We start from the raw sequence: 12,470 nt of genomic DNA on the forward strand, positions 1-12,470 counted from the left end.
AGTACAGTGATTCATGTATCCACGGAAATCGGAAAACGAAATTCAACATCCGACGGAACAATATTTTGTAGTTACCAACTTGACATTTGTTTTAAGTCCCAAATGAAGGTAAATGCTTTCCTGAAATATTTAATGGAAACTGAAAGGCGCCATCTTGGCTTCAATGGTTTTAGGCCATAAGAAATATTGTCGTGCGTCTTTTAAAATTAAGCCTCACTAAAGCATAGTGATTAATATGCCCGAAGTTAAAAGTGACGGGGTGTTTTCTCTAGTTTACCCATTAAAAATTTTTTTTATTAATATTAGTTATTTTTTATGTTGCTCAAAATGATTGGCTAACAAATTCATTGGTTGGGCATCATGGAAATTCTCAGATAATACATATTTTAACGTTGGTAGTCTACACAAACCAAACTTGGTCCTAAAAAATTCATAAATAGAACGTGTATCAGAATATTTAAAATTGTATTGCGATTAAAATAATAATTCTATAATGTATTAATTTTTGTCATTCATTATTTCATTGTTATTACTACATGTGCGACCGTAACTTGTGATGAAAGTCGGCATTATTGTTGTATTACTAAATAACAGATTTCTCTGTAAAGTTATTTAAAAAAACAAAAAAAAAAACAAGATTCATATTTGTCTACATCACAAATGTGCTTTTTTTTATTTTTTAGCATATTCTGAGAATACATATGTGATTTATGCCTTATTTAATGCCAATGTAGCGACAATGCATCCATGTTCATGAATATAAAGTAAGTTTACCAAATCAGTACATGCTTCATAATTTTTTTTATACAATAACGAATTAAAAGTACAATACAGTAGAACCTCGTTAATCCGTGATGCGCTAATTCGGGAATCGGATAATCCGGGACGATTTAAAAGAGAAGAAATAAAGAAGTAAAAATTGTCAGCGCTTAAAATTAACGTCACGCGGGCCCGCGGCCGGCAAACATTGCAAGCCATCGCGTGGGCCGCCAAACTCTGCAACGCTGTTTGTACCGACCCTTTGTGTCGCCCCCCTTTCAGCTGTCACATTTGTCACTCTTTAAACTTGAGGGGGATGTCCTGACTTCTGCTTCCCGTCTCCCTTTGTTTGTTTCCACCCGCCAACGCACGGCAGGCGCCTGGCGAGTGACGTGTCTGGCTGGCATTCGGCTGTACGAAATAGGCGAGGGGGGAGGGTGCAAGGTCAGCGCGATCTTCTTTCTCTTTTCGGCTGTTGTAAATGACCGTGAACTAATGGCTAGGCAGTGCTGTATTTTTTTAAGCCGAGACACTAATTCGAAGACGGCCGGCCCTTACCGTGAATGGCCTTAACCCAGCTGCACGCCGGTGTCTGAGAAGCTTGACAAGACCTTCCGGGCTTTTAATCGCTAGTCCGTGAAATTCGGTAATCCGTGATTATCTCGGTCCTGACCATCACATATTAACGAGGTTCTACTGTACCTCAATAGGATGTGTTCCAAGGAAAACGTAAACAGGCCAAGTAAATTGTAAGCATTTAAGTTTTTAAAGTACTACATTTACATCAGTATTTTTCCTCGAATCCTGAATCTTTTCCCTTGAATTTCGAATCTTTCGAATACTAGAGATTCGGTGGGATTCGAGGATTCGACCGGCCCATCCCTGCTCATAATACAATATGTTACATCAAAAAGAATAACATACATTCAATAACATACAAAGTAAGTTCGTTAACTTGTGCGTGCGGATGTAGTAATTATCCAATACCTTTAGGAAAAACACTACATGATTTCAGACAAAAAAATATTATGCATATCTAGATTATGTTTAACGTTTCAAAATCAAAAGGAAACATTAATTCCGACAAAATTTGTAAACTGCATTGTTCACACGTGTCTACACTATTTTTCTACGAAATCCCCGAAAAGTTTGATTCACTTCTTGAGTCTGGGAACCTGGGAACTAGGTCCTTGATTCTTATGTAAAAAAAATCTCTCACCGCGATCCGCAACCAGCTTGACACCTCTTCCTGGACTTCCTTGTCGGTCGTGAATCGTTTCCCGGAGAAATGTTGCTTCAGGTGAAGGAAGATGTGGAAATCACTGGGTGCCAGGTTAGGGCTATAAGCCGAAGGCTAAGGCCATAGCATTTAAAAGATTGCAGGGGCATGGTGGTTGCAGCTGCTGTATGGGGACTTGTTTTGTATTGCTCTTTGAAGTTATTTTTAATGTTTCACAATAACGATCAGCGGTGATTGTGATCCCTTTTGGCAAAACTTTGACGCGAAAAACCCTTTTTCAATCCCAAAATACGCTTACCATGACTTTCTTGTCAAAGATTGCCTGACGAAATTTTCTGACTAGGTGAACTGGGGTAGCACCACATCATTGATTGCCTTTTGGTAAGCCCATGTTTCGTGACCTGTAATGATTGAGTTCGAAAATTATCTCCTTTCCTTTCAAAACAGTCAACAAATTTTCTGAGCTCTTTCCACACATTTTTCCTTGTGAACATCGGTCAACATTTTTGGCACCCAATGAGCACACATCTTCCTATATCCTGATTTATCCATTAAAATGGTTTTGATCTTTGATTTGTTACCTTCTGGAATTGAAATTGCGACATCCTAGACTGTCAGACGGCAGTCTTCACAAAGTTTTGCCTAAATTTTCTCCAACAATGCATCACCAATTGAAGACCACTTTCCCCTTCCTTCCTGTCATACACATTGGTTCTACTGCTCGAGAAGTCATTACACTACTTCCTAACATTGCGCTGGTTAATCACATCGCCAGAAATGGCAGTCGGACGAATACGAATGTCAACCAGGTGGACCTTTTTCACATTAAGAAAATGAATAACAGACCACGCTTCACATTTGGCAAGAGACGGCAATGGAGTGACCATCTTTAACAGCAGCCACAGCCAAACTGGATAAACTACCAAGCCGAGCAACTCCCCGTTGTGAAGGAAGAAGTATGTACGTACTGCAAGCTAGTTTTCTCAAATAGTGAAATATTTAGTCCGTACCGCTGCAAATAACAAACTGTCTTTAATTCTTGGACAACCCTAGTATTACCAATTGAACCTCGGGTTTATATCCGATGTGGACCGTCGTAGATACCTGCCAGCAGAGTGAAGATGTCTGAACGAACAGTGAGCGACACATTCCGTCCAGGGTTCAGTTGCTGGCAGAATTATCACTTTAGTGACCACCCAATGACTCGACGCTCTGGGGCGCCGCAGCCCAGGGACGATGGTGGCAGGCGGATGAACAAGGACAGAAGCACCTGTCTCTTGTTTTAAACCTCGAAGATAGTGCGCCAACAACAGTGTCTTGCAATTTCGATTTACGCTGCCCTGGATCAAGGGCTGTCGCCGGCTGATCTTGACAGTCTGCTGCGTTACACTTATTGTTGCGACCTACTCCCTGCTGGTGCTGTGCACATTGTGGTGAAAGCCTCTCGTGACATCAAGTCTGCAGACGAAGCTGCTAAACATTAGGTAACTTAAGAATTTTTAATTTTAACATTTTATGAATTGTAAAACTGAAGAAGTTTAACTGCAAATAAATTTAAAATACAATGGTGCTGCATGAAAAATATATAATGTAATGTAGTATCATGCTGACTTTGGAGTGCAGTTTTATAAATTTGTAATATTGTTATTATATTATTTTTATTATGTATGTATTTTCATTTACAGTTTTATTAGAGATGATTAGATTACAACTCCTAAGTATGTACAGTGTGTGATAGTGAAAGAGGAATGGTCTGACGTCGTCTGGCCGACGACCACCCCAGAGCCCGACCTGCACCCGCCAGTATACGCTCCCGCTAACGGAACACACCCCTGGCCATGGCCCACCCGAGTCAGGCGACCCGAACAGCAATCAAAGACAAAGCCGCGGAAACCTGAGTAGACAAGAGAAGAACCGTACCCATTCCTCCTAAAACATTAAATTAGGATTTTAGCGACAATAAAATCTCTTCCAGACACACCCGTTTGGAGTCTAGCGTAATGAGGTCACGCCTGGCGCGAGAGAGGCCGAGCCTCCCTCAGACGCCATGCCAGTTCGGCAGTTCAGCGCAGCTCATGGACCGGGGCGGACCTACGTCCCACGGAGAGGCAACATCCTTTGTCTACATTGAAAGTAACGTCCGGTAAATATAGTCACTAATTAACCAAACCCCTTTTATTACTTAACCTCTCCGTGAGTACCCGGTCCCTTTTTACGGTCCAGGACCTAATCCGGCCGCATCAACTTAAGGACACCCCGCACCACACTTGGTCAGTGGGGCTGCTCTTCAGCATACGGCACGGGCAGTCTCCCGCAACGTACAGAACTTTGTTTAAGGTCACGCGCACGGCGCTGACCACAAACCCGCAAGGGAACTTGGACAAACTTAATTGCGGTGCGTGTTTCACCACAGTGGGCACAACACCCGCGCCGAGACATTTGCATACGGGATTGGCCGTCTCCAATCGCCCGCCCCTTAATTCAGTGTATTTTTGTATCCCGTATTTTGTACTGCTAACTTACGTTACCCGAGTAACGAGTGCCACGTAACTTGTGCGCGCCCCCTTAATCCAGTGTATTTTTGTATCCCGTGTTTTGTATTGCTAACGTACGTTACCCGAATAACGAGTGCCACGTAACTTGTGCGCACCCCCTTAATTCAGTGTATTTTTGTATCCCGTATTTTGTATTGCTAACTTACGTTACCCGAGTAACGAGTGCCACGTAACCTGTACGCGCCCCCTTAATTCAGTGTATTTTGTGTCCCGCCTTTGTGTTACGAAATTACGTTACCTACGTACCCAGTGAGACGTCTGAGACATAACAGCATCCGAGGCCACGTAACGCGGAACACAAACAATAAGGCGCCACGGAATAACAAGTAAAAACCCCCCGGGGACCTCTGTAGAGTGTTGTATTGTGTACGACTCGCTCCTCTGAATAAAAGGTACGACACCACCACCTCAACTCCACGTCTCTTATTTAAAATCATCTCACGCAACACCGCCGCCGGCCCTAGTGGGCCACGCAGGGGCACATACATCCACGACCCCAAATTCACGACTAGAAACGAGCTAGTCTGGCGCCCACCCGGACAACACAGATCAAGAACCACCTTTTCCCACTAGGAGCCACACCGGGACTCGAGCCCGAGACCCCGGACGACGGCAGGTCAAAGGCCTATATTATTAAGAAACGCATCTCAGCATTGGCTTGGATTAATCTGACGACAGTCGTCGTGCCCTCATAGACTTAGAGGCTGTTTCTGCCCACCGCCGGGTACCTGAGGGGGGCTATTCCCCCCTAACCCCTCTGTGCAGTGCAGTGAGTGCTCCATGCTAGGGACGCACCTGCATGCGCCCTACCTTCACTTCTGGACCGCTCAAGGATGGACATCTTTGTATAATTATTTGTAAATAACTTAACTTGTAATTGTGTGTATTCAAATAGGGTAGTTATGTGTTTTGTTTGAATCGTGTAGCTTTGTACAGGGGCCGCGCCTGGCCCGCAGTGGACACGCGACCCTCCGTGCCGCTTTCCGCTTTCCGCTTTCCGCTTCTCTAGCGCGGCGCTGCAGCCGCGCGGGGCAGGGAGTCGACAGTCACCGCTTGGCTGCCGTCGAGAGAGGTTCTGTGACGCTGCGCTCCGCAAGTCCGCAGGCCCTCTGCCACGTGCGTTGCTAGCGTCGCTACCGTCTTTTCGGCTAGCTCCCACGTTCGACATCTTCAGTCGCGGAGTATTGCGCCCTCGTGGATGACCTGCAATTTGCGTTCGTTCACAGTGCGGCGGGGGACGTGTCCCGTAACATCGTTGCGGGCCAGGCCCGCTCAGGGAAAATGACTAAATAAAACATCTCGTAGACTAACAGCGGACGTTTCCTGGTTCGATCTCCACTCCCGTACTCCTGCCCTGTTCATCATATCCCCCTCTCCCCAGCTCTGGGTCCCGGCCACAGTAGGCACGAACCACACCTCTCACTGAGTTAGTCGGCCAAAATAATTACAACCTAAATTCACAGCCGCACGTCGGGGATCGGGAAGGAGCCACGGCATGGGGACGACAAATCATGTGAAACCATAGAGAAACATCAGGATAGCTGTAACTGGATTCCAAACCGCACCCTTTTGAATGTGTGTAGGGTCTGATCACTAAGAAACCTCATAGATAGTTTTGTGAATACATATGTAATTGGAATAAAGTTTCTATTGTCTGCAGCAACTGTTATTTGCCCAACATCCACCGCTACCCTCCCATTCACGCACATCTGGCCGAACGCCAGCTTCCCCCCTCCCTTTCACTCATCCTCACCCGGGAGTGGGTTGTCAACATAGCCACGTGTGCACGTGGAGGTTGTCAACAGAGCCACGTGCGCGTGCAGTGTAAACATTGACACCGAAGCCCCGCGTAACGCGATGGCGGACAGGATAAAGACCGAAATACTCCTGGAATTGTGGCACAACAGCATGGAGACACATACACATGCGATAACACCACCGGTGAACCACACCCCCTTGCTGGTCCACCACACATCGGCGATCCTCACCCCTCCGACCACCCACGCCAGCGACTGAAGCTCGCACACCGACCACGCGATGCACACGCCAGAGACGATCGAGGCCAAATGCACGTGGCTCGCCCTGGAGGACCTGGCACGAGCCCTACTACCCAGCAGAGTGACTCTGCCGGAGTTCGCCAGAGCCCCGCATAAGGATCCGAGGGAAATCCTGAGGCTGTGCGAAGCGCGCCTAATCGGGTGCCGGATGCACCAGTCAGAATAGACAGAGTGTGTCAGCTAGCAGCTGCGAGGGACTGTCCAGAGCTGGTGGAGCATGTGGGGCAAATTCGCGATGCCGTGGAGCGAATTCGTCGCGACTTTCAGCCACCAATTCGACACTGGATTGCCTCTTGTCGAGTGTTCCACCCACTTCTATGGGACCTAGCAGAGGGATGACAAAGCAGTCGAGGCATTCATAGCCACGAAAATTCAACTGCTCCGCTGCATCTAACCCGGCACCGACATGTCCGGGGCGCTGCCCGTCATCACGAGCTTGGTGAGAGACGAGTTGCAGCCCTTCCTATGCCGCTGCCATGCCGGTTGTGTAGCAGATTACATGCAGGAAGCACGTGCAAGAGAACGTAACTTTCAGCCGGTCTGCAAGCACAGTCCAACCGCGAACGCCCGAGGGAGTGACAGCTCACTGGAAGCCCAGTGGAACACGGCAACACGGGACTTGCCCCCATACGGCCACCCACTAGACAACTTGTTCCGCATTCCCGTGGAGTTCAACGGATGGCCAGCTGCCGCACAAGTCGACACCGGAGCGAGCGACGTCTTCGTGCGCCCCCAGGCGGCGGCGAGCTACGCCTGGCCACCACGATGCACACCGGGCAGATGCTGGGACACACCGAGATCGTGGTGAGTACCCAGGGATCGAACAGTTGTGTATCCAAAGTGGTGGTGCAGGATTTGCGTGAGGAGGTGGTGCTGGGACTCCCCTGGCTAGCCTAGCAAGACGGGGTCTTAGCGATGGGACTTCCCCGCCTCAACCTGGGACAGGCGGAGAGATGCGTAGTGTACGCCCTAGGACAGACGCCCCTCCACCAGGAAATGGTACTGGCCCTAGTGTACATGCCACGACGTCCACCCCCCCCCCCTCCGCATACCAGACTGAGGTAAACAAGATCCTGCCCCCCACCCATGCCAGCACAACTGCTGACGGGCTCGACACTCCTCCCGACACACACCCGCCCGGAAAACTGGAAGCTGACACCCCACATGACCCCCGCGAGGCCCCCAGCTCCACAGCAGCCCTGACACGGGGGGAGGCCCCCTATAGCGCGGGGACATACACCACGCTGCGCCGGCCGAGAAGGGGCCGAGACACCGCCATGTCCAGTACCGGGTAATGGTTGTCACGGGGGAGGACCCCGAGAGGAATAGCCAGCGAGAGCGCCCCCGACGGGATCGTCGACTCCCGGCCCACCTGGCCGAGTACGTCCTGGGCAGTCTCGTCGCGCCGCCCCACACGTCACGCGCCGCGGAGTCGCCTCCAGGGCCAGCTTCCCCCACAGCGACCGAGGCGGCGTCCGCCAACGGTACCACCTCACGCGCCGCAGCGCCGCCTCAGGTATTTGTCAAATAATTTAGAACCTAGTTTTCGATCCACTCATATTTCGTATATGAGAGGATCCTTATTTATGTAAATATTTAATATATAACTAGAAAAAATGAAATATTTACACTATTTTAAGTTTTATATTTTTTAAATTTAAAATTTTCTTATTATGTTTTAAATTTATTATTTAATTTAATGTCAGTCGCCAGTTATGCACACTATGACAAATTATTTCTTTAAACACAAATTACAAAATTATTTATGTACGGAATATAAATGTCTTTTTATAAGGTTTTTTATTTTGTATGATTTTTGTTGTTTGTCTTTGTTTTTTGTATTCTTGTGTTAATTTTGGCGCCGTATCGTGATATCATTGGTTATGTAATTTATTTATGTTGTTATATATTAAGGTTTGCTTTTATTTGTTCCTTCTTTAAGTTTTATACTATATAATTTGTAAGAAGTCATTATTTTGCATATATAATTTTCTATTATTACTAGCAATGTGACATGTTATCTTTATTGCTTTATTTTTTATCCACGATTTTGGTATAATTAAATGTTGGCTAAATATGTGTAAGCATAGACGGTGGACTGATCAGTCGGGACTGATAGACTGACGAACTTATGGCTTGCCATCGAATCGGAGTGTTTGCTCGAGAGCCCTCTGTTCTAGCTGCTGTTTGTGGGAACAGCGTCTCGCCAGCCCAATCAGTCCATCATTTGAGTGTCGTAGCAGACATCTTTGTTGTTATTGGCCACCCTTTTTTTTCTGACTTAAAGTTCAACTGTAATTTCAACATCCAAAGTTTTTTCCATATCCAACGATGAAAATTATGCATCCAACAGCGACAACAACCATAACCACAAGACTGATCTCGTGTGGGGAAGGCTTCAGTCTGAACTGAGCACGTGGACAGATTGGGCCTTAATTCACTGCAAACTTCAGTTTGGGCTGATTAGTCCGGACTGGTAGCTGGACTGATTTTGTGTGGGAGCCAACTTTGCATAGCATTTTTTTTTACGTTATTTCTCAAAACAGAACTGTTTATTTTTGGTACAGGCTAAACATGTTATTTACATTCTTGTGTTTGGTTTTGAGTTTGTTGCTTAATTTAACTTTTTTAATTTCTGACCCTAAATCCCCTTGTTAGGCCTATTTTAATTTTTTTAAAATCCATTTGGTGTGGTTGGTACATACCTACTCATTTGTATTTCAGAATTGATGGTGAACACTGTTTCAAAGCATTATTATTAGGAAGCATAGTAACAAATTTTCTGTTTGGTCTTCAAACAGCAATCGTTTGCTGAACTACTAGCTTCTGCAGAATGCAAGCAATGCATTTGTTTTATTTTGTAGTATAAAATACTGTGTATTTTGTTTGGACCACATTGCAGGAACCGTAGATGGCATCTGTAAAGGTACCAGAGCAGAAAGTCATATTGTGTGGTGAATATGGAGTTGGCAAAAGTTCGCTGTTTCGGAGATACGCTGCAAATGCATTTGTCACAGCCACAGACCGCAGATCAACGCTAGGTCTCGACCACTTCGACAAAGCGTACAAAGTGGGTGGGAAAGAGATAAGGGTAAATTTTTATTTTGATTTGGTTTTAGTATAAGTTTAACTTCTCTCTTATAGTAAATACATGCAGATTACATATATGATTTTATGTTTCAGTAGTCTATATACAATACAGGATGAGTCATAATTCTCCATTCAAATGGTAGAAGTATTTTATTCGTAAAAATGGTATCGTAAGATGCTACACTTACAGGATATGTTCCATATGTCTCCCTTCTGTGTCAACACACAATTACCGTCTCTCTAACCAATTTTGGCAAACAAGTGACAATGTTTCTCCTTTAATTATATGGTGAATTATGACTCGTTCTGTATATTACATGTAAGTTGATACTTATATTTAGTCTCTTCACCTTAACAGGTGTTTAAGGTAGCAAATGCTCAAAAGCCACAAATACTAGTCTTCTGGAAGCACCTTGCAAGTACGTGGAAGTAGCAAATATTTTATCATTATCATTACTCGCAATTTCCGGAAGTTGTCCTTGTAGCTTATCTCATGTCACGTGTGTCAGTGTTTTGAGTTATGGAACTCCAACCAGTGGCATAGCCAGGATTTGTGTACGGGGTGTGTTAAGAAGCACCCCCCCCCCCCCCGTATTAAAGCGGGGTGTCCAGGGGTCCTCCCCCGGGAAAATTTGGATTTTAAGGTGTAAAATAATGCTATATTAGCAGTTTTCGGTACTTAAATTTAAATATTGTAATGGTAAAAATTTTATTAATTTTAATATGAATTTTTTTTTGGTGTGGAATAAGAAATTAATTAAAGATTTGGAGCTAAAGGGTGGTTTGAACCCCTAACCCCCCCCCCCCCTGGCTACGCCCCTGACTAACTCCAACTCGCTGCCTCGTAGTGTGCAGATGTGTGCAGATGTGTGCTTGTACCGGGGCGGGTGTGTCTCGCAGCTGCAGCTGTGGGACACGGGAGGCATGGAGCGCGTCGCCTCCATCACGTCCAGCTACTACAAGTTCGCGGAGGCGGCCATCCTCGTGTTCGCGCTCGACAACGCCGCCTCGTTCCACATCCTCTCGCAGCACCTGCTCGAGATAGTCTCGTATGCGGAGAACGCCAAGATATTCCTGTGCGGGAACAAGTCCGACCTGGAGGGTCACACCCCTCAGGTCTCCGACAGCGACATGGAGAGCTTCTGGTGGGTGCATCATTTATCCCTAAACACCTTTTAGTCTGTCGCAACAAAACTCTGAATTGACATGTGGTTTCAGATATAGTAAATGCTTACGTTACGTCACCCAATAATAAGTGCAGTAGAACCTAATTTTTACATACCTGGAATTCCAGTGATTTACATTATTTTTTTTACTTGCACCATAATTTTTTTTTTTAATTTTAAGATTTCCTTCTTTCTACATTTTCCCAGTTTTTACATATTTTTGTTCTTTGAAATATGTAAAAATGAGGTTCTACTGTAGTGGTTTTGCGTAGTGTTTGCGTTGAATTGTAAACTGCTCCATTTCAAAATGTGTTTATGCTTGTGTTGGAGTGATATGTTTTAAATGTTAAATCTTAGTTGTTTTTGTTATGCATGGAAACAAGCATTTTGAGTTGCACTGGGCTGTGCGTGTGGTGGTTGTGCTTACAGCGAGCAGTGCCACAACTTGATCAGCGCCACTTACAAGACGTCCTGTAAGACTGGCGAGGGTGTGGACGAAATGTTCGCAGACATTGCCAAGCATCTCATTCTGTCGAATCGCTCAAAGTTTGAGCTGCAGACTATGGACAAAGATTCGTTCAAAATAACACCGCCAGATGAAGTGGCTGAGCCGGTGTGCTTGTGTTGAACTTAACTACGAGACTACGCTCGATTTTGCCTTTGCAGCTAATCAGCCGAGCCGAGCCATCTAACGTGTGTGCGTCCCTCTCTGTTCCCACCGCATTTAATGTGCAAAGTCATCTAGTTGTTTGTGATGGATAGTTTGGTAATGTGTGAGCTTTCCAAAGGTAGCATGTGGTTTCGTAGCATTAAAAATATATATATTAGGTGTTATTCAGATACAGTGTAACCACATTAAATCAAATATTGTACAAATATAGTGAGTGAAATTTGGCCAGTGCATTAGTACAGAATTTACACAATGCTAAGATTTATTCTTTTTGAGCTGAGAAAATGGAATTTATCTTACAATAGATGGCATTTTACATTTGCGAAATTTATTCAATTAACGGAGTTTTATATGTGTGAAGATGAAGTATGGTTTACAATACTGATGACTGACTACATTTAAGGCAAACTCAACAGTTTAAGTATGAATAGAATGGTTATTTAGCAAGATGGTAGTACAGAATGGTATTAAAAAAAGGCTGGATAGTCACTGGACGACATGAGGTACCCGCCCTCTGACGTCTCGGTGTCACGTAATCCACGTGGAGAGGGGATGAACTGTGGGAAACAAAGCAAGCAGACGCTGCCTAATGCTACATGTGACCGTAGGGAAGCATTTAATATTTTTATGTTCAAGCGTTCAAATAATGGTAAAATTTTGTCTCGTATCTCGTAAGAGTTCATGCTTTACCCCTTAAATAGAAATTCAAACCTTAAAAATTTAAAACAAAAAACCATTGTAATAATGCAAATTAAAATTTGCAGTGACGATCGTACAAGTACAATTTATTCTCAGCGCACGTCCTGTGTGCTCTTAAACTTCTTCTCTGCAGATTAAAGAAAATTTGATGGCTACGTTAAATTCTTAAAGAAAAGAATAAATACCATTCTTTGTACTTTTACATTCACATCGCCTAGGAAACTAATTCCGCCC

The 12,470-nt window shown here is 44.9% G+C and overlaps 1 protein-coding gene across 8 annotated transcripts; it reads left to right on the forward strand.

Annotated features, from left to right (window-relative positions):
• Nucleotides 1-8,406: 8,406 nt before the first annotated feature.
• Nucleotides 8,407-11,761, forward strand: LOC134534207 (ras-related protein Rab-30). Of its 8 annotated transcripts, none has more exons than XM_063372458.1 (4): nucleotides 8,407-8,525; nucleotides 9,514-9,702; nucleotides 10,602-10,846; nucleotides 11,297-11,761. In XM_063372458.1, the coding sequence occupies exons 2-4, from the start codon at nucleotides 9,523-9,525 to the stop codon at nucleotides 11,493-11,495; spliced, it is 624 nt and encodes a 207-aa protein (XP_063228528.1). In that variant the 5' UTR covers nucleotides 8,407-8,525; nucleotides 9,514-9,522; the 3' UTR covers nucleotides 11,496-11,761. The 8 variants fall into 8 exon arrangements, with proteins under 8 accessions (XP_063228528.1, XP_063228532.1, XP_063228529.1 ...); XM_063372462.1 differs by having other exon boundaries at nucleotides 8,458-8,525; nucleotides 10,608-10,846; XM_063372459.1 differs by having other exon boundaries at nucleotides 8,479-8,491.
• Nucleotides 11,762-12,470: the final 709 nt, after the last annotated feature.

This window comes from Bacillus rossius, chromosome 7 (genome assembly GCF_032445375.1).
Source record: "Bacillus rossius redtenbacheri isolate Brsri chromosome 7, Brsri_v3, whole genome shotgun sequence".
Taxonomy (NCBI): Eukaryota; Metazoa; Arthropoda; class Insecta; order Phasmatodea; family Bacillidae; genus Bacillus; species Bacillus rossius.